This window comes from Lepidochelys olivacea (genome assembly GCF_965140295.1).
Source record: "Lepidochelys olivacea isolate rLepOli2 genome assembly, chromosome: 1".
Lineage (NCBI taxonomy): Eukaryota > Metazoa > Chordata > Testudines > Cheloniidae > Lepidochelys > Lepidochelys olivacea.
The window spans coordinates 98,667,462-98,690,056 of record NC_140411.1 but is presented as its reverse complement, the minus strand read 5'-3'; the positions used below and the strand labels follow the sequence as shown (position 1 = coordinate 98,690,056).

General features: G+C 41.8%; 1 protein-coding gene across 2 annotated transcripts in view; it reads right to left on the bottom strand.

The window, feature by feature from the left end:
- Positions 1 to 11,179: 11,179 nt before the first annotated feature.
- DNAJC3 (DnaJ heat shock protein family (Hsp40) member C3) overlaps positions 11,180 to 22,595 on the bottom strand; it is a 64,511-nt gene continuing 53,095 nt past the window's right edge. For both annotated transcript variants that reach the window (XM_084615432.1, XM_084615433.1), the window contains exons 10-12: positions 20,142 to 20,274; positions 18,393 to 18,541; positions 11,180 to 13,866 (exon numbers count right to left, since the gene is read on the bottom strand). In XM_084615432.1, the coding sequence (XP_084471558.1) occupies positions 13,712 to 13,866; positions 18,393 to 18,541; positions 20,142 to 20,274 (437 nt within the window). In that variant the 3' untranslated portion in view covers positions 11,180 to 13,711. The remainder of the gene's footprint in view (positions 13,867 to 18,392; positions 18,542 to 20,141; positions 20,275 to 22,595) is intronic.

Sequence of the window (22,595 nt, the reverse complement as noted above, 5' to 3'; positions counted from 1 at the left end):
TTGCTACCAAATCCCCTCCAACAGGGTTGAATTATTTTAGTCATTCCATGTCTGGATCCTTGCAAAACGCCTTAACGGATCAGCTCTAAAAACAATAGTCAAAACAGTTATGAATGGTCTATCAAGGACTCTATCTTTTGCAAAAGTAAATGCCTAAGAGTACTTGTGTTCTCCATGGGCCAGAACTGCATACCAGGACTCCTGAGGGCATTCAGGCATGATGCAGCCTTGATTATACTGATAGCCCCAGCATCACCCAGAGTATTCTGCTCTGAGTAATGTTGACACAGCCCCAAATCATACTTCTGGTGCTGTCCATCATGCTCATGCAGAGCAAAGGCTAGATCCTGTACCCAGATCCAACGCTGCTGCACCTCACAGCCTAGATGCTGGCTAGCTAATGGCCATGGACAGAACCTACTCCATGGAAGTCCAAAACATTTTGGCTGGTAGCAGAAAGGATTCTGCTAGGAAGACTTATGCTGGGAAATGGAAGAGGTTCTCTGTGTGGGAGCACAAAAGCACCTACTGCATTAGAAACCTCAGTAGATACTTAGTAGCCCTAAAGCATTCAGGATTGTCCATCAGATCCACAAGAGTACATTTAGCAGATAATTCTGCTCATCCTCCTCCTATCAAAGGTCATAATGGTCTTCTCAGAGCCAACAGCTGCTAGGTTCCTCATTCATGTCTTTCCTCCAGTCAGATTCCACCTATCTGGGCCTCACTGTTGAGTTATCCAGGCTTATGGATTGCCCTTTGAGCCCTTAGCAACCTGTTCTTTATACCACCTGTCTGTGAAGACAGCTTTGTTTCTATCACCTCAGCTCAAACAATAGAAGAGATCCACATCCTCATACAACGGATCTAGCTGCCTACTAGCCAGGGGGCAAGTTAAACTTTACACTTTAGATGTTGGCAGGACTCTCTGCTGTTAGCTGGGCAGGACAAAATCATTCATGAGTTCTAGTCAATTTTTGGCTTGGAATGAAGGACCAGCCAATATCCATCCAAACATTATCTAAATGGGTTTCTGACTGCATTAAAACACAATAGCTTGCTTTTGGACCCAGCTGCACTTATTACAGCCATTGCACCACATATAAAGGAGACTCTGCAACTTGTCTATGGGGTATTCCAATTTCAGAGATTTGTAGAGCAGCTACATGGCATTCAGTTCACACTTTCACCCAGCATTACTCCTTGGTAGAGGGCTCCAGAATTAATGTCTCGCTTTTGGCAGGGCCATTGTACGGTCATTGTTCCAGTAGACTCCAAGCACCCACCTTCTGGCCATGAGTTCACTGCTGGAGTCATCAGAAGTGGAATTGGGGACAATCACAGAGAATGGTTGTTACTTACCTTACGTTAACTGTGGTTCTTCTAGATGTGTTGTACTCCAGGACCTGCCCTTCTTTCCCCCTACTATAGAGTACTGGATCCCCTCAATTCTGTTTTACTGAAGAAACAGAAGGGCAGTTGGTGCTGCTCCATCCTTTGTGCCCTCAACTATGTAGAGTAGGTGAGCATCCAGGGCACAGCTATGGCCCCAAATGACACTGCTACTGGAAATTATTCCAGTGTCACATGCACAGGATGCATTTGCAGAAATGAAATAAATGTTGTCAGCTTCTCAAAGAACCATGGTTATTGTAGGGTAAGTACAGTCAAGCAGTTTTTTTCAAAAGAGGACAACGGAATATTCTCCTGTTTGAGGTAGTTCATCAATGTTGGGATTCCAGAATGCTCATATCCTGTTAGAAGGATCTACTATATATTAGTACCTCTTCTCCACACACAAATATGCACCCTTCGTGAAGCTGAAGAGAGATACATTAATTTTTTGTATGTAATTTAGCCAATGATATTCACCACCAGGCTGGAGAGAAATTATTCACAAAGGTTACATATTCAAACCCAAATATAAAATCTGGTACAGCTGCTACATCCCCCCATATTCTGATCTTTAAAGCTTAGTGAATTTTGTTATTACCTGTTTTCAGATTTTGGTTTAATGAGAAACGTGAACTTTTCACAGCCTTCTGTTGCATTCATGACCACATCTGAAACTTACCACCTTGAAAATAAATTAATACAGTAATACAAATCAGTCACCATAAATATATTTAATTAATGTGAAAATATAGTGCTACAAAAATTTCTAGACATGAAAATATAAATTCTTAAAATTTTAGGTTTCTTTTGATTTTATATAAAAAATTCTACAATTTCAGATGTTGAATAAGCAACATTAGACTTGAAGGTTTCTCATTCTTAAAGCATAAAATTGCTACTTTGGGCAAACAAATTACCTTCTCCTATCTTTATTATTGGTTAAAAGTTCATGAAAATATAGATTGACAGTACGTGATTCATTCAAAAAAGTCTTCGTGACTAGCCTAAAATGAGTACTTGTGAGTAGAAGATCCTCTGTAAAAAGACTTATGGTCCATTGGCAAGAAAACAGACATCTAATTTGAAACAAGGACATATTTCTTCCTGCTTACCAATATTGGTTTTAACATTTGTGATTCCTATTTCTTTAGATGTAAAAAAGTAAATGTACAATTCTATTTATATAAATAAAGATGTTACTCTTTAAAAGTAATCTTCTAGATAAAACTACTTTGCAGAGCTGAACAAACAGTTCCTTATCACGTTAAGACAGTTAGTTTTAAACATCACCAACTTGCTTTGCCAGACTGGCTAATTGCCAGTGATGCCTCCTATCAATCACCTCCTTAAATAGAAAACTCTAATCCGTTTCCTCAAAAGGCATCTGATAATGATGAAAAATGCTGCTGACAGTTTCATTTATGACATACTTGAAAGCACTCTAGTTACAGGTGGTATTTTCCTGTTCTTGACAATATGTGACATGGGCAATTTTGAGCTCTGTCACAAGTTTATAAATTCATTGCAAGGCTGTTTTAATATTGGATTTGCCATAAATCAGTATTACACATTTTAATATTGTCTTAAGCATTAAACATGTCAATTTTCCATTTTTAAAAAGAAAGTTGGGAAACTTATTTAAAAATAAAATAGAAAATAAAGTCACTAGCAGTGAGGTTAATATAATGAAACTGTCGATTTTAGGGGTTTATATGGTCAAAATTACTTTTTAATTTTCAAACTGCAGGGCTGAGCAGTTTTTTTTAATCAAAGGCTATTGTGCTGCAAACACCTGTTATAGAGTTCTCAAGGTTCCTTCCCCCCTCTGAACTCTAGGGTACAGATGTGAGGACCTGCATGAAAGACCCCCTAAGCTTATTTTTACCAGCTAGTTTAAAAGCTGCCACCACCAAAGAGTTAGAACAGGGGAAATGCCCACTTGGAAACGTCTCCCCCCGCAAAATATCCCCCCAAGCCCTATATCCAGTTTCCTGGGGAAGGCTTGATAAAAATACTCAGCAATTTGCATAGATGAACACAGACCCAAACCCTTGGATCTTAAGAACAATTAAAGAGCAATCAGGTTCTTAAAAGAAGAATTTTAATTAAAGAAAAAGTAAAAGAATCACCTCTGTAAAATCAGGATGGTAAATACCTTACAGGGTAGTCAGATTCAAAACATAGAAAATCCCTCTAGGCAAAACCTTAAGTTACAAAAAGAGACAAACACAGGAATATACATCCCATTCAGTACAACTTATTTGATCAGCCATTTAAACAAAACAGAATCCAACGCATATCTAACTAGATTGCTTACTAACTCTTTACAGGAGTTCTGACCTGCATTCCTGCTCTGGTCCCGGCAAAAGCATCACACACACACAGAGGACCCTTTGTTCCCTCCCCCGGCCCCTCCAGCTTTGACAGTGGTACAGAGTTAAGAAGCTAAAGGTAACCTCACTGGCACCTGACCAAAATGACCAATGAGGAGACAAGATACTTTCAAAAGCTGGGAGGAGGGAGAGAAACAAAGAGTCTGTGTCTGTCGGTATGCTGCTTTTGCCGGAGATAGACCAGGAATGGAGTCTTAGAACTTTTAGTAAGTAATCTAGCTAGGTATGCATTAGATTATGATTTCTTTAAATGGCTGAGAAAAGAATTGTGCTGAACAGAATGACTGTTTCTGTCTGTGTGTCTTTTTTGTAACTTAAGGTTTTGCCTAGAGGGGTTCTCTATGTTTTGAATCTAATTACTCTCTAAGGTATCTACCATCCTGATTTTACAGAGGTGATTCCATTACCTCTATTTACTTCTATTTCTATTAAAAGTCTTCTTGTAAGAAAACTGAATGTTTTTTCATTGTTCTCAGATCCAGGGTTTGGGTCTGTGGTCACCTATGCAAATTGGTAAGGATTTTTACCAAACCTTTCCCAGGAAGTGGGGTGCAAGGGTTGGGAGGATTTTGGGGGGAAAAGACGTGTCCAAACTACGTTTCCCAGTAAACCCAGTTAGAGTTTGGTGGTGGCAGTGGCTATTCCAAGGATAAAATTAATTTGTACCTTGGGGAAGTTTTAACCTAAGCTGGTAAAAGTAAGCTTAGGAGGTTTTCATGCAGGTCCCCACATCTGTACCCTAGAGTTCAGAGTGGGGAAGGAACCTTGACAGGTATGGTCTGAGGTTGTCCCTTCTGGTATCCGCTCCAACTGCGACCAGTGTTTTTCTTTTCTGCCACCTTCACCCATTTGGCTCCAATCTCCCCCGCCTCGATTACAGTTTTGGGCTTCCCATATAGGATGTATCGTTCTCTTTCCTCAGGAACACCGTCTAAGAACTGCTCCATTTGCATTAGGAAGGGCAAATCTTCTGGAGATTTAACACTTGCTCCTGATATCCAGGCATCCCAATGTTTCACAATGTGGTAGGCATGTTGGGTAAATGACACGTCTGGTTTCCACCTTAGGGCTCTGAACCGCCGACGGGAATGTTTGGGTGTTAGCCCCATTCTGACTGTTGCCTGGGTTTTAAACAGTTCATATTTGATCATGTGTTCCTTAGGCATTTCAGCTGCCACTCAGTCCACTGAGCTGCGGCCTCAGCTCTACCATGTATTGGTCTGTAGAGATGCTGTACCCAAGGCAGGTCCTTTCGAAGTTTTCTAAGAAGGCCTCCGTATCATCGCCTGCCTTGTAGGTGGGGAACTTCCTGGGATGTGAAGCTGTACCTGGAGAAGGATTGCTATTCTGCTGAGCCTTTACCATCTCCAGGGCATGCTTCCTCTCTTTTCCTTTTCCTCCTCAGCATGCTTCTTCTCTTTTTCCTTCTCCTCCAGTTCTTTTTCCCTTGGCTCCATCTCTCTCCTGTGGGCAGCCTCTTTGGTTTTTCTGCCTTGGGCTCTGTCATGTTTGCCTCTCTGTTTTTAACTAACTTTACACCGAGAGTTAGAACTAAAACGAACAAACAAACAAAAAACTTGGCTTGTCAAAAAATATGTTGTGCTGTAACCGGATACCTATGTTCTCGGATAGTATTCTCAGCTTACAGAAAAATCCTTTAAAAAAAAAAAAACCCTAACACCTTTGTCTCCAGGCAAAGAGACACAAAGATTCTCTAGGTGCTCTTAGCTAAAAAAAAAACAACCACCAAAACAACCCTATTCAGGTCTGTGAAGACTTGTGAATTTCCCTGCAGGAGGTTAACTACCCTGCCTTTAGGTAGAGAAACTCCAGCTCACAAAAGCAAGCGCCCTTTTGTTATGCTTGTTGCTTTGTCCCCTTTTACAAAACCCTTTAAAATCTTTTAAAATCCTTCTGTGCTTCTGGTTCAAAAAAAATTGTCAAAATGATTTCAAATTAATCCCACTGCTCTGCCACCATGTCAAGGTTCCTTCCCCACTCTGAACTCTAGGGTACAGATGTGGGGACCTGCATCAAAGACCTCCTAAGCTTATTCTTACTAGCTTAGGTTAAAAGCTGCCACCACCAAAGTGTTACACAAAGAGACTTTTAAACTTCTCCCCCCAAAAAAATATCCCCCCAAACCCTACACCTCCTTTCCTGGGGAAGGCTTGATAAAAATCCTCACCAATTTGCATAGGTAAACACAGACCCAAACCCTTGGATCTTAAGAACAATGAAAAAGCAATGAGTTTCTTAAAAGTAGAATTTTAATTAAAGAAAAAGTAAAAGAATCACCTCTGTAAAATCAGGATGGTAAATATCTTACAGGGTAGTCAGATTCAAAACAGAGAATCCCTCTAGGCAAAACCTTAAGTTACAAAAAGACACAAACACAGGAATATACATTCCATTCAGCACAGCTTATTTTCTCAGCCATTTAAACAAAACAGAATCTAACGCATATCTAACTAGATTGCTTATTAACTCTTTACAGGAGTTCTGACTTGCATTCGTGCTCTGGTCCTGGCAAAAGCATCACACACACACAGAGGACCCTTTGTCCCCCTGCCCCAGATTTGAAAGTATCTTGTCTCCTCATTGGTCATTTTGGTCAGGTGCCAGCGAGGTTATCTTAGCTTCTTAACCCTTTACAGGTGAAAGGGTTTTTCCTCTGGCCAGGAGGGATTTAAAGGTTTTTACCCTTCCCTTTATATTTATGACAAGAGTTTTTATTCATCTTGTGTGTGTGGTTTATGCCATTAACATTCTATACCTGTTGTATCCCTTCGTGCTGCAGAGTTTCCACAGTATGTCAACACAGAATCATCTTTTTCAAGTTTCCAGTCAGAGTGCCCCAGATAGCATCAATGAACGCACACTGACCCATTTGTCTGAAAGGGATGTTAAACTTTGTCCCTTCAAGTTATATTTTAGTACTCCTCCTCATTTAATGATATACATACAGATAAAGAAATTCTCTTTTGCTTCTGTTGCAAAAGATACCGAATTAGAAAAATGGATTCTTCTTTGAATTGTGTCCCTCTGGGTGCTCTTCTGTAGGTACACTTGCATCCCTGTGCTGCTGATCTGAGCACTTTGGTAGCACTATCCCTTAGGCCTGCACATGTGCCCTGCCACCAGGCTAACCAGCACTGGGGCTAACCCCTCCTCAGTTCCTTTTCAACTGCCCCTGGCTGTTGACAGAGCCATTAGCCGTCTGTTTGCAATCATTAGCTTATTTAGGATTTTTAGTATTTAGTCTCCTCAGTCTTATTTTTTCTTTGAAAACAAAACAAAAACCCTTGATTTCTCCCCCCCCCCCACTTATTTTTCATCAGGGGCCCCTTCCCCCAAACAGGGTATGCCCAGCTCACCGGGCTTCAAGAAGTGCCTCTCTTGCAATTAGAAAAGGAGTACTTGTGGCACCTTAGAGACTAACAAATTTATTTGAGCATAAGCTTTTGTGAGCTACAGCTCACTTCATTGTGGCAGACAAAACACTGTTGCTGCCCTGGGGAAGGCCTTGTTCCCCACCCAGGAGTGTGGTCCCTGCGAACAACTCAGACCCAGGCCTTGAAAAGACAGGGAATTGAAACAGAAGATATCTTCATGGAGACAGCCCTCCAGACTTCCCTGGATCCGTGCCAGAAGTCACCCGGAAGGTGAGTCTTCCCCAAAGCCCTCAACATCCAGGGACTGTGGGTTGAAGAAAGCCACAGACCCCTCTCGTAAGTGATCAGAAAAAGTGGTGAGGCTCCAGAATGAGCCCCGAGCTAGCCGCAGAAGATCTCCAGCACGCTGGTATCATTGGTACCGAGACAGTCCAAACCCAGGACCCATGGCTCACAAAGAGCAGCAGGTACCATTGACTTACCTAAGGTCCTGATGGGCACAGGCTCTGAGCCAGCAGTACTGACTGACAAAGATAGGAGTAGCGAGCACTCCAGTAAGACACTGCTGGTACTCACTGTACCTTTGGCACCATCACTGCCCCCACCCAGCACTGGGGTGTCCAGTATGGACAAGGTACCTGACTCCCTCCATACTGGGGTGGTCTGCACTGCTGGAATTCCAGCACTCAAGAGAACTCAGGGTATCTAATATACCAGAGTCTCCTCTTCTCAGCACTAGAGCTTGGATACTGAGTCTTTTCCAAGTACAGCAGTCTTCTCCGGTGCCCTGCCATGCACCTCCAACTTTCTAGTGGTGAATCAGACAGCGAGCCAGAAGAGGTTGTTTCTCACTATTCCTCCCAAGCTCCCTATGATAGCCACTATCAAGAGGCTCCTCAGGTTTACTCTCAGCCTACCCCACCATTGCCATGGTATGGCCAGCCATGGGTGCTACCACCTTTTCCAGTGGCCATACTGGGATCCCTGGCACCATATCATCCTCACAGTATGCGGGCTTCGAGCCTCACCCATGAGACCCCGAGATGTTTTCTCTTAGCTACGGCATCCAGAACCTCAGAATCTCCAGAGGAGATGGTGGAGGAACAGGGCAGATTTGAGGAAGAGGTTACTCCAAGGACCAACATATCTTCCTGCTCCTCATATGAGGCAGTCATGCTCCTGCCACCATCCTTAACTGATGACTTTCAGCTCTTCCAGGACTTGGGTTGCAGATACCTCTGGAGGAAGTCAAGGACACTCACCACAAACTCCTTAACATCCTACAGTCTTCGCCATTCTCCAGAATAGCCATCCCTATTAATGAGGCTCTACTGGACCCCACAAAAACTATATGGCAAACCCTAGCATCAGTGATGCCTACTTGTAACTGGGCTGATAAAAACATATTATGTCCTGGCTAGGGAGATCAATTTTTCCCCCCATTCTTCCCCAAACTCAATTGCTGTGGATGAGATGAAACTCCCAGAGCCATCAGCACAAAATGAGATCCAATCCCTATCATAGGGATTGGAAACACTTGAACCTCTTCAGGAGGAAAGTTTACTCTGCCACATTGCAGTTTTGAATCACAAATTATCAAGCCTTAATGGCAAAGTATGACACTGTTAACTATTCAAAACTCCACAGCTTTATTTGATCAGCTCCCAGGGTCACAGCATGACCAATTATGAGCTATGGTCCAGGAAGGGCAGCTGATAGCTAAAACAATGCTCCAGTAAGCCCCTGATGCAGCCGATACAGTGGCCTGGTCCATCTTCACAGTAGTCATTATGCAGTCTGGTTACACCTTTTTGGCTTTCTTAAAGAGGTGCAGATGACTGTTGAAGACCTTCCCTTTGAAGGCACCAAGCTGTTTGCAGAGAAGACTGACACATCCCTCCAACTCTTAAAGATTCCAGGGCCACTCTCCGCTCATTAAGTATCTACATACCTAAACAAAGAGAAAAATTAGTCTGCACCCCAACATAAAACCCATGCTTCTCAGTAGCAGACAACGTTTTTATGAACCTCACAGAAAGAAATCTAGGTTCTCCAGCTGCAAACTGTCAGGTCCAGCACCTTCCACATCACAACAATCTGCCTCCAAACATCAATTTTGATGTGTTGGTCGAGGTATCAGCTCACTCTCTTCAACCCCTACAACTGACCAACCGATCCTACCCATTTGGCTACCATCTTACCATGTTCTGCAGTACCTGAGAACACATAACATTGGACCAATGGGTCCTGCAAATAATTCACAATAGGTATTCCATCCACTTTACCTTCCCCCACTCCACAACATCCTTCCCTGTCCCTCTTCACGGACACTTCTTAGGAGAGTTTACTGTGACAAGAAATAGCTCATGTCCTCCAGTTAATAGTCATAGAACCAGTAGCTCAACATCTACAAGGCAAAAGTTTTTACCCTTGCTGTTTCCTAATACCCAAGAGGAAGGGAGATTGGAGACCCATACTAGACCTCAGAACACTCAACAAGTTTGTCAAAGCTCAAAAATTCCAGATGATCACTCTAACAATGATTATTTCAGAATTGGAACAGGGAGACTGGGTTTCAACCCCAATCTTCAGGGCACTTATTTCCATATTTCAATTGTACCGTCCCACAGACAGTTCCTCAGATTTAGCCTAGGACAAGACCACTACCAGTACAGAGTACTCCCCTTCGGACTATCGTCAGCTCAAGGGTATTCGCCAAGATTCTCTCAGTAGTGGCCACTCACCTACACTCCCAGAAGATCATGATCTACCCCTACCTGGATTATTGCCCCCTCAGAGCCTGCTCCTTCATTCAGGCTCACAGGATTACTAAAACCACAATAGACTTGGGCCTACAGATCAACCCACTCCACAATTTCAATCTCCTCATCTGTCATCTTCCTCAAGAAGTCCACATCTCAGAAATAGGTAGAACGGCGACATGGGCATCAGTCCATACCTTCACAGAACATTATGTGACTATTGGGAACTCCGCCTCTGATGCGATCTTCAGCTCCATAGTATTGTCATCTGTAACTGACCCAGCCCTCCAGTGGGGATACTGCTTGGGAGTCACCTACAGTGGTGAACCCATAGGGACACTACTCGCAGAGAAAGTTACTCACTTTGTGCACTAACGATGGTTCTTCGAGATGTGTGTTCCGATGGGTTCTTCACAATCCATCCTCCTCCTCCTCCTCTCTACTTCAGAGTCCTTGTCAATGACTCGACAGTAGAGAAGGAATTGAGGGGTGTTAGCATGGCAGGGCATGAGGAGAGACAGCACATGTATGGGCCTAACAAATACTGATACCAAAGTTCTCTGATCAGCAGCACAGGGATGCAAACACACCTACAGTGGAGCACCCACAAAGAGACACATGTCAAAGAACCATCATTACTGCATAAGGTAACTTTCTCTTCCCTCAGCCACAGCCTGTGGAAAGGGGAAAGAGATTAAATGAATGTTTTGGGATTTTTGAAAGAAAATATGCAGTGCTCTGTAATCCAGCTATAGTTGTATGCTGCATGTGCTCTACTGCACAGAAGTAATGCTGTTTGTTGGGCTTACTGAAATTAGCTTGTGTAGACAACTATTTTAAATGTTGCCTTGAAATAAAAGTAACTTAGACCTCTACCCACTACATAAGGCAAACAACTGTGTTTACACACAGTAATAGACCTATGTGCCAAACTGTCTTAGAACAGCATAAAAAAGCGTTGAGTTGTTTACCTTCTGCAGGAAAGCCCAGTGGATTAGATTAGATTCGAAAGAGGTAAGTCAACGTTCTGGACAAGAAAATAATTTAGCTCAGATACAGACTGACATTTCACTTTGTTGGGGGGGGGGAAGAGGTGCGGGTGGCAAGGTGTTACAAAATATTATTGACAAGAAACTTACTGTACAAAGTAGGGACCAATGTTTTCAGTTTAATCATGAACTTAAGGGGAAGAAAATAACATTGTCCTGCTATATCGAAAAAAGGACAGGAGACATTTGATATGGGTTTAATCAGGCAGCAACTTTATTATAGATGGCTGGGACTATCTGGCAAAGAAAAGTGTACAGCGCAGGTAACTCCATGTTCATTCAATACACACCCCGAGGACTTACACCAGCTCCCCTTTTATTCCATTCAGGTCCCCCAGCCAACCCAGTGCTGGGACCTTACCATCCCCCTCCCCCGCAAACAAAGGTTAAGGTGGGCTATAAGAAAGGGCAGTTGGCTCACTGCCATACCAATCATAAGAGCCCCCAACTCCCCCCCCAATTTGGCTCCTTTAACAAACACCTTTTTAAGTCCTTTACCAAGCCATTTATCCAGCCACTGTATCCCTTTCTGATGAAGCACCTGCACTGGACATCTGCCCTACACTTACATAACGAGTTTTTACATCATAGTTTAACTCCCTTCCCTACTCACCATAACAAGCCCCACCCACAAAGCTGCTGTGGGGAAGGCAAAAAAAAACCCAACTCCACCTTGGCCAATCTGATGGTGAGGGGGAAAAGTCCTCCCTAGCCCCCCTCGAGAGGAGCAGCTAGCGCAATGCCCACAGCAGGTCCTGACCACACCTGGTGTTTTGCCACTTCAAAGAGAAGGAGCGTGGGTGCTGATCTTCCTGGTCCATGGAAAAAGGGGCTTCTCCCACCTGGCTTGCCCCTTTTCAACTCCCCAACTCTTCCACTCCCTAGGGATGAGTTAGCATTGTCACACTGACCCACTCCCCCTTTTGCAGCAGCTTCTGAGCCTCCCACTCTCCACCCATAAAGTGCTATCCCCCCCTTCCCTCCCTGCAAGCCAGACAACGCTCCCACACACACACACTTAAAGGTGTGATGCGGTCATTCACTTTAAATACTTGTCAAAGTGCATTTCAGTGAACCATGTGACTGCAGAATTACATTCAAACACTGAAGAATGTGGTATAATTTAGGAAAACAGGCCATATGCTTGGATAATACCTGCCTCTGTAGTGTGGTACCATTACTCTTTCAAGTACCATGCTTAATTTCTCAAAGATACTTTTGTTTTACTAACGAAGTCAATTCCTCACCATGCTTTCAGCAAAACATGAGTTGGACGGATGGACTGAGAGAAGGTTCATATTTAACTAGGTTGTTTTCCTGCTGAAAGATAGTAATGGTATTTTCTTGTTTTAAAATTCAGCCATTCTAAGAGTGGCTTCTATTGAAACCCAGTTATTAACCATTCATTATTTTTCTACCTTCACAATTAGATTGTGCAGAATACTCAGTTGTGTACTTGATTGTTCTAGTTTGCAGTTGTCACATTAGCAACAATCATCAAACAAAGTCACAATTGTATCTCATTTGTGCTTAAACAACTCTGTCCACATATTTTGGCCAAACAAGCAAGGGACTGATAGCCTGGCTGCTTCACAAGGACCTGGAGAGCAATTGCATGGCAAGATGCACATTATTTTGTCTGCCAGTCACCCAGAAGAGAAGTGAGGATTTAATAAGGTGCAACCCTAGCTTCAGACTCTTTTCCTTTACAGATGCCAGGCTTTATTACATTTTGGATCTATAACTTACTACACAGTTACTTTAAACTTATACGGATCCTGAATTTGTCACTAGCAGAAGTTACCTTTTGCACATTTCTCCTTATTTTAAAGTATTTATTAAAATCAGATGTAAATTGCTGCATATTTGGGGAACTGTCACATTAAATTGCCCTGCTCAAATCTCCAGCAGGTTTTGTGTAAGAAGTACAAAATACAAAACCAATCAAGAAACTCTGGCTATTTAAATATCATTCAGAAGCAAAATGGTCAAAATGAGGGAATTTTTTACTTTTACGTTTGACGGATGCCATTATCATAGAGACTAATCATTCCAACTGATTTCAGATTACCAAACAAAAGTAAGTAGGTAGACATTTTCAAACAAACAATCTTATTTTAAAGAGATTATTTAAATCCAATCTGTAGTGGCCTCTTCACTCTCTATGTACCGCATCAGTGTGACAAAAATAACACAATGCAGTAGTTGGTCAAGTTATTAGTCTTTCTTTTTAAGAATACTGAAAGATGGATCATTACCCTGTATACAGTAACTCATATTTTCATTTGTGAATATAAAGATTGGTATACACAGTAACCTCTTACACCTCTATTAGGTTCGGATTCCAAAAAGCATTTAAGCACATTCTTAACTTTAAGCATATGCTTAAGTTTTATTGACTTTGATAGGATTTAAGCATGTGTTTATGTGTTTTCCAGGTCTTAATGTTTCTTCCTCAGTTTTAGTCAGGATTTCTGCATGCACTACTAAAAATATATTAGTGCTAACAAAATCCTGGCCCACCCACTCACCATTAAATTCACACTGCAGCAAAATTTTTTATTTTTTTGTAATATTAAAGAGCTAGCTTTCCTTCTAATAAAGTAACTCTTTAGTTAAGGGCAATATATGTGCAATTTAAATTGTTGAATCCTACACAGAGTTTTTAAAGAAATGTTAAGTAAATCAGTGGCAGCTATAGAAAAATAGTCTTGGTTTTAATTAAAGTGGAATTTAAATTTAAATGGTCCTCCAGAGCTGAAAGGGTTGAATCCTTGCCATGTGTTCCAGGTTCTGTGAAAAGGGTTTCCTCCTCCCTGTTGACTCTCTGCATCCAGTGGATCTTCTCCTGCATCAAACTTCCTCCTCATTTCTAAGGAAATAGACATACATGGTAAAAAGGGACGCAGACTTCACACATTATTACAGAAACAGCCTACCACTCAAGAGAATTTTGGTACCTCCAGCAGGACAAGAGGAAGAGATAAGAAGTACTTTTAAAGTGTCCCTAACTCCAGACAGATGCAGTAATTAATTTGGTTTGTTTACGGACATGTCTATGGATCCCATTACCACAGAAACTGCCAGTTTAATTTGTCAGTATACTTTTACTGATGCATTATAATAGATAAACATAAGTCAAACAGTTGATGTTTTCAAAGCACTCTAGGGGATTTTAGACGCACTAATGAAAGGTACCTAAACTAGGGCTGTCAATCGCAGTTAACTCAAGTGATTAACACAAACTGCAATTAATCATGACTATTCTAATTGGTTTTAAATCGCACTGTTAAACAATAATAGAATACCAATTTAAATTTATTTTTGGATGTTTTTCCTACTTTTCAAATATATTGATTTCAATTACAACAATACAAAGTGTATAGTGCTCACTTTATATTTATTACAAATATTTGCACTGTAAAAAAAAAAAAGTTTTTCAATTCACCTCACTTTATCGTGAAAGTGCAATTTACACACACAGAATTTTTTTACATAACTGCAAACAAAACCATGTAAAACTTTAGAGCCTACAAGTCCACTCAGTCCTACTTCTTGTTCAGCCAATCGCTAAGAAAAACAATTTACATTTACAGGAGATAATGCTGCCCACGTCTTATTTACAAGATTACCTGAAAGTGAGAACAAGCGTTGGCATGGCATTGATGTAGCCAGCATTGGAAAGTATTTACATGTCAAATACACTAAACATTAATATGCCCTTTCATGCTTTGACCACCATTCCAGAGGACATGTTTCCATGCTGATGCTTGTTAAAAAAATGTGTTAATTAAATGTGTGTCTGAACTCCTTGGGGAGAGAATCGTATGTCTGCTGTTCCATAGTTTTACCTGCATTCTGCCAGATATTTTGTGTTATGGCAGTCTCAGATGAAGACTCAGCATATATTGTTCGATTTAAGCATACTTTCACTGCAGATCTGACAAAACGCAAAGAACGCACCAATATGAGATTTCTAAAGATAGCTACAGCACTCGACCCAAGGTTTAAGAATCTGAAGTGCCTTCCAAAATCTGAGAGGGATGAAGTGTACAACATGCTGTCAGAAGTCTTAAAAGAGCAACACTCTGATGTGGAAACTACAGAACCCAAACCACCAAAAAAGAAAATCAACCTTCTCTTAGTCTGCATTGCTTTTGGATCACTATCAAGCAGAATCCACCTGTTCTCTCTTTCAGATGACACTGTAAATAAGAAGTGGGCAGCATTATCTTCTATAAATGTAAACAAACTTGTTTGTCTTAGTGATTGGCTGAACAAGAAGTAGGACTGAGTGCACTTGTAGGCTCTAAAGTTTTACATGGTTTTGTTTGAGTGAAGCTATGTAAAAAAATAATTCTACATTTGTAAGTTGCACTTTCACGATAAAGTGAGGTGAATTGAAATATACGGTTTCTTTTGTTTTTTACAGTGCAAATATTTGTAATCATAAATATAAAGTGAGCACTGTACGCTTTGTATTCTGTGTTGTAACTGAAATCTATATATATGAAAATGAAGAAAAACATCCAAAAATATTTACAATAAATTTAAATTGGTATTCTATTATTGTTTAACAGTGCGATTAAAACTGAAATTAATCATTATTTTTAATCTCGCGATTAATCGTGATTTTTTTAATCGTTTGACAGCCCTAATTTAAACCCATTATGCTGCTTCTGAAAATCTTAACCAAGTAGTTTAGTATAAAAGGGCTTGAGAGCCTGTAATATGGCTTGCAAAAGCAATATGCCAACTCCCCTCCTCCCCGACATAAAAAATGAAAAAAAAATTCTCTTAAATTTCACATAAGATCTACCCAATTAGTCAACCCTTGACACATCACCCAATTGATCATTAGCTAGAAAATTTATCTACTTGCTGCGAGCTCTGTACAGAGTCTTGAGTAGGCAGGCAGGTTTGTGGTTCCAGACAGCCTTTTAAAAGCCTCTTCACAATAATTTGTGTTAGTTTCCTCATAAGGTTTGTAGTCACTGAATTAGTTCTAGGGTTTATAAACACCCTCCAGGCCTTGTTTTGAAAGTGCAAGTCTCCTGCCCTCCCAGAGCAACACATAACAAGCTGGGGAGGAAAGTGTACTAGACAAAATTTGGAACCTCTGCAAAGTAGTGTTCCAATTGGCTGGTTAGGTCTTCTTGGTGAGGTCACACCTGTGATTTGTACTCTGTAATTGAGATGTACTTGTTTAATCAATACCTCAGCCACCCAGTATGAAAATAAAATAGGTTTTTAATTGTCATTCCATTTCTTAGCCCCCATCATATGAAAGGTATTAAGTGGGGGGGTGCGGGGAGAGACAACCTAAAAGCTATAGTCTCTTCTCCCCCATGTCATTCCGCTCACTAGCGCCACTGCAAGCTGTTCTACCTTCAAAACTGAGTTTGTTCTGATGATAAATTGGGGCTGATTAATGTTCCTGATGTAGCTTTTTCAAATAAACATGGTATTGATAGCAGCTCAGCTACAGGGAAGAGTTGCTAAACACAGTGGCCAGCAGCAGCTATTAGTGAAAAACTGCCTCCTATTTTTGCCTGCTCTATTCTCTCCCTCTCCCCTCCCCCCACACTTCCATCCTAACCTGAAGAGCAGTTCCTTTAGATGGTGGGGAGGAGGTCTCACATCACTTCCACAGAGTGACCATATCACAGTCCCAACCACTTTTCATGGGTAGCTGGACTAGGTGGTGGATTGTTTTGCTTTTCAGAAGACAGGAACACAAGAAGCTTCTGATTTAGCCTCTGCCCTATTCCATCTGAGGAGATGGGCTAATTGAAGGGAGAGGTGAGCAGGGCACAACTGAAAATACAAGTCTAGGGATGGGGGAGAAAGGGGAAGAGAGACCTGTACTTAACAGGGACACTTTCAAAATTAAATGTTAGAATCCTCAGAGTATTTTCCAAGGAATTTTTGGTTTTGGACATAAACTTGATGGGAGTAAATTGTGCCTTAATATTTTCTCCACTATCATGCAGGAAGATGAGTCCCAGAAAGAGAATTCTGAAAAATAACTTGTATTCAGTTTTTAAATGCAAGTCATTAAAATAGCATTAAGGTGTTCTACGGTGTGTTTTTAGTCCATTAATATATTCCACAGACAGCTGAAGTTATTCTGCTTGTGACCTTACGCCTTACAATACACGTGTGGCATGTATAACAGAAAATAAAACACCAACCCAGGAATGTCGTAACACTCAATTTAAAGATAAGTGAGTAAGAACCATTTTGAAGTTTTAATGTCATTCCTGGCCAAAAGGACAGGTTAAAAGTTAGGATCAACCTGTTATTCTGTGCCATGTTCCAGTAACAGAGGCAGAATTTTAGTTTCCTGTTACAAACACATTGCAAGTCTGAACAGGTCTTTCCTACCCTGTGCTACTAACCATATGTTCCACTGATTTGAGGTGGAATTACAGGGCCTCGCCTCTATACTACTTCTCACATGAAAAATATCAGGACAGCTACTACACTATTAGAAGACTTTCCTTGGGGCATTGTCTTATGTTTTTCATTAAAACCTTTTAAGAACTTCTCACAGTGACTAGGGTCCTTATAGACCTTTTCAAATTGAGACAGAGGTTGTAAACTCTCTAGGACTAATTCAACAGCTTCATTACAGTCCTCATGCCATTCAGTGGTTTCAGCATGCCTACTCCTCCCTCCCCGAGACCTGACAGCTCATTTGTAGCTCATCCTCTTTATTTCCTTATCTTGGCCAATGCAGACATTGTAATTTACAGATAGAAAATCTGTGATGTAGATTTAGCATTTCAGTGGATTTTATATTGTGCAGGTGATTTATAGGTAAATAACAACCTCCTTGCCAAACTAGACAAAACTACGAGTCTTTGCTGAAGGCAAAACAGAAGTTCAGAGTTTCTAAGCCAAACTATCATTAAAATGGAACAAGACCACATGAATTTTATCCAACTTCCCTCAGCTTTCTAGGAAAAAAAAAAAAGTCTATCTTAGTTTAGGATACCTTTGAAATTCAGTTGTTTGGTTTTATTTTTTGAGAACTTGGATTTTGGTTAGAGGAGAGAGGGAAATACAAGGTGATCATATGTAGCTTACAATGGCTAGCTTCCCTATTTCCATTTACTATACAGGTGTGTGTTTAAAGTCTGTTTTGGGTTCTTATCAAATTCATTAAAAAACAGTATGATATTCTTGTATTGCCATTTCATGGCCAATAATGTGATAAAAATAGAATACTAAAATATTAGGGCTGGAAGAGACCTCAAGAGGTCATCTAGTCCAACCCCCTGCTCAAAGCAGGACTAACACCAACTAAATCATAATAAGTCATAATGGACATCACAGTTGTGTTTGTTCCATCCATTATTCTGAAAAGAACCACTGTGTAAATTTAATCAATACCTGGGTCAGTAAGTACTTCTTTAGCAGCTGCTATATCAATAAACTTTTTCTCTGCCTTCTTCTTCTCCTCTTCATTCTGGAAGTTATCAGGGTGCCACTGAGATGCTAGCTTTCTGTATGCTTTTATGATTTCTTGTTTTCTCGCATTTCTGGGGAGGGAGGAAATTAAGTTACTTATAAAGTTTCCAACTGTTCATGTGCCACATTAATGAGTCTGCAATATAATTATAAATATGGTGATACAACAGACTAACAGGCACCAAGAAACCCAAATATTCACTAGTTAACATTTTGCTGCTGGCAGTCAAGATCTCTCAGACAATAATGGCTTCCTCCAATAAGAGTAGTAGAAAACAGGTTGCGATTTTAAGTAAAACAAACCCAATTTTTCAGTTTACTTTCCTCAGAAAGCTCATAATTTATTAATTATTATTAAGTACTCAAGAGAATGTTAGTTGTTCAATATCTTCACATTTTTTTTAGGTCTCTGAGCTGAAGAGTGTACAATAGATTCAGAGATGATTGAGTCAAACACAAAACTGAAAGAGGAAAGGAAGCAGAGTCACCAAAATAAGATTGGTAAAGAATGTGCAGAACAGGATGGGGTGTTTTTTTTTTTGTTTTGTGTTTTGTTTTAAATAAAAATCATTATGTTTGTTTCGATCAGGCCCATGACAGAAGTGAGTTTTTAAGAAGTATTTACTAGCTTTTTTCCAGCAAGTCTTCTTAAACTGTGCCAAGATATTGTGCTCTCGGACATGAATTTTCCTTTTACTTCCCTTCCATAATTCTCTTCTGTCATTCTTTGGTTTCCCAAACTGCTTGCCTACCTTTTTGCTCCATTATATTGGGAACTCTTTGCTAATGAGGGATTGTCTCCTTGTTTATTGCCAGTTAGCACTTCTTTATTCTTTATTCGGGGACTTTCTGAGCAAGTGCTACTTAGAGGCTGAGAAAAACCCCTTATGACCACATAAAAACTCAACAATTTTAAAGTGGAGGGAGAGAGAATAGGGAAACATACCCAAAAAAGCATAAAATACAAGTGGCAAATCTTAGACTATATGATTAGTGACTGACTACGTAAAACAGAGGTGGGAAAACTACAGCCCGCGAGCCTGTCCTGCCCAGCCCTTGAGCTCCCGGCTGGGGAGGCTAGCCTCCAGCCCCTCCCCTGCTATCCCACCTCTCCCGCAGCCTCAGTGCACCGCACCGCCAGCGCAGGAGGGGGCTGCACTGCGGGGGCAGGAGAGAGCAGGAAGGGAGGTTCACCTGCATCCTCAGGGGATCAGGCAGGCTGTGCGGGTGGCAGGAGCGCGGTGAACGCGGGCGGAGGACTCAGGAGGAACACCGGGCGCCAGTGCAGCCAGACGGAGAGAAGCGGCGCTTTGAAGGGGAAACCGCCACTTCTTTCCTGCTGTGCAGCTGCCCCTGCTCCTCCTGAGTTCTCTGCCCGTGTTCGCAGGGCCGCATTCTGAAAGGGGCAGGGATAGGGGTCGGGGCAGTCAGGGAGCAGGGGGGATTGGATGGGGGTGGGGTTGGTCAGGGGACAAGGAGTAGGGGGGGTTGGAGAGGTCGAGGTTCTGAGGGGGGCAGTCAGGGGGCAGGAAGTGGGAGGGGACGGATAGGGTTTGGGGAGGCACAGCCTTCCCTACCTGGCCCTCCATACAGTTTTGGAACCCCGATGTGGCCCTCAGGCCAAAAAGTTTGCCCACCCCGATGTAAAAACATTCTGGACATTCATCTCACCTTTTTATTCCTAAAATTTTGTAATAATCTCTCTTCTGAGATTGCTTCAACATCCTCTGGGCTCTCTCTAGGCCTTCACGAATCTGTTGGTCATTTTCACTGTTGGCCTGAGCAGTTTCATAATCTTGAATAGCTGCCCATAAAAAAATGTAAGAGCATATTATATACCTCACTAAATCAACCTTACTTAAAAAAAAAAACACTCAATTTAGATTAAGTACTAACCCTATCCCTAGAACTCAGATGTTTTGCCACTATTATTTGTGAGCAGCAAAACTAATTGCTAAAACTTCATGAAAAAAAGTCTTAATTTTGTCATATTTTCCTTGGTATTTGTAAGTATCAGACAAGAACTGTATTCTGACTCCTACTCAATGAAGTTCATTGATTTATCTGCCTATGGTTTCTTAATGCACTTTGGAATCCCTCCGATACTCTGGAATAAATTGTGATGCCCCAGAGTAAATCTTGTCTATACCAAAGGGTTTGCACTCCTGGCTAACTCAGTGTAGGCAAGGCCTAACTCACCACAGCAAGGAAATTAACTTGTAGTTTTTAATCCTTCGAATATGGACGACACCTGGAAACTGGCAGCATCCCATGGCATCAGAAGGAAGTCTGGATCTAGTTCTTGTTTGGGGTGGGGCAAAGAGGGTGGAGAGAAGGAATTCAGGACCGAGTACTTGTTGGGAGAGGGATTATGTGAAGATCCTGACTTTAATTTTAGACTCTAATTGAAGTGGGGCCCTAAATGGATCTAAGGAAAGTCAGGATCAAGCACTTTTTTGAATGGGTAGGGAAGGGAGGAAATGGGACTTAGTGATTGGTCAGAACAAAGTTTCCTTGTAGGGTCCACTGAATAAAAGAGTGGGAAACATGCCTTATAGTGACAGACTCCAGAGACTTGAACAGTTTCGCTTAAACAAGAGAAAGATAAGGGATCACTTGATCACAGTATGTAAGGCCCAGATCCCCAAAAGGACTTAGGTGCTGCTACCCTCAGTGTTGTAATACTCAACTTTTATAAAAATCACAGGAATCCTCAAAGCTTAGGCTCTCTGTGCAATGCAAAGGGAGAGACAGGCAACTGAAAATAGAATCCACAAAAGCCAGCATTCTAGATGTGAAGCTCCCTAAACTCACCAGTGGGCAATAATGAAAGGTGTGTCCTAAGCCTCAACCCTCCCACAGAGTTTGATGCCAAAGTCTGGGTTGCAGGAGGTGCCTCTCCTCTGCCTGCGATCCACTCAGCTCAGGCGCCTTGCAAGAAATGCCAGAGGTGGTAGGTATTCCACAGTGGAAGAGTTTCAGCAGGAGAGAGAGAGAGAGAGAGAGAGAGAGGGAGCCCCGCATCAGAATAGCCCACAACTCTATTAGGTTAGGGTGCTCTCCTGAGAGATGGGAGACTCCTATTCAAAGCTTTTCTCTCTATCAGGCAGAGAAGAGGGAATTGAACCCAGGGCTCCCACACCTCCCGAGTACGTGCTCTAACCGCTGGGATAACAGTTATAAGGGAGGCACTGTTGTATTACTTTAGATAGAATATATGGGCCAGAAGGTAAAAGGTGTTAACATGAGCCTAGCACTATTGGACAGTGATAAACAAGATTTGGTATAGAGAGACCTCAGCCTCCTCACTACCATGGCAAACACATGAGAAAACACATGCCACAGGTTAGAAATGTTTTGATTAAAACAAGGCAAAAAGAAAAATTGAGTGACAATACAAAACAAAGTTAATCAAAACCTATTACAGAAGTGGTCCCAAACTTTTTCTTTCACACACACACACACACGCTCTCTCTCTCTCTCTCTCTCTCTCTCATCCCTGTCCATGCCCTCCCGCCCTCCCTGGAACCAGGACCAGGAGCACCACCGCAGCTACAAGAGGTGGGGACATGGAGAGGGGCCAAGGCTGGGGCCCTGGGCACAGGGCCAGGAGCAGAGCTGGGTGGCGCTCCCGCCTGGCCCATGGTGAGGGCTGGCCCAGGCTCCAGCTGCGCCTCCCAAACATTCCTCCCCACAGTTTGGGGACCTCTGTATTAAAGTGTTTTTCAGGAGGATGAATATTGGTTAGAGCAAGGGTTCTCAAACTGGGGGTCAGGACCCCTCAGGGGGTCATGAGCTGTCAGCCTCCCCCAGCAAAGCCCACTTTGCCTCCTGCATTTATAATGGTGTTAAATATATAAAAAAGTGTTTTTAATTTATAAGGGGGGATCGCACTCAGAGGCTTGCTATTTGAAATGGGTCACCAGTACAAAAGTTTGAGAACCACTGGGTTAGTGTCTTATTTTGTTAAACAGTCCCTTTTAGTGGGGAAGGTTAGCTCTGTGGTTCACTTTTGAATCTGAAATGAGTCACTTTTCTGCTTTTGACAAAACAGAAACACAAGGGGGTGAAGAGATAGGATAGCAAAGATGGAGGGTATATGGATTTTGTTGATGTTCTCAGGAT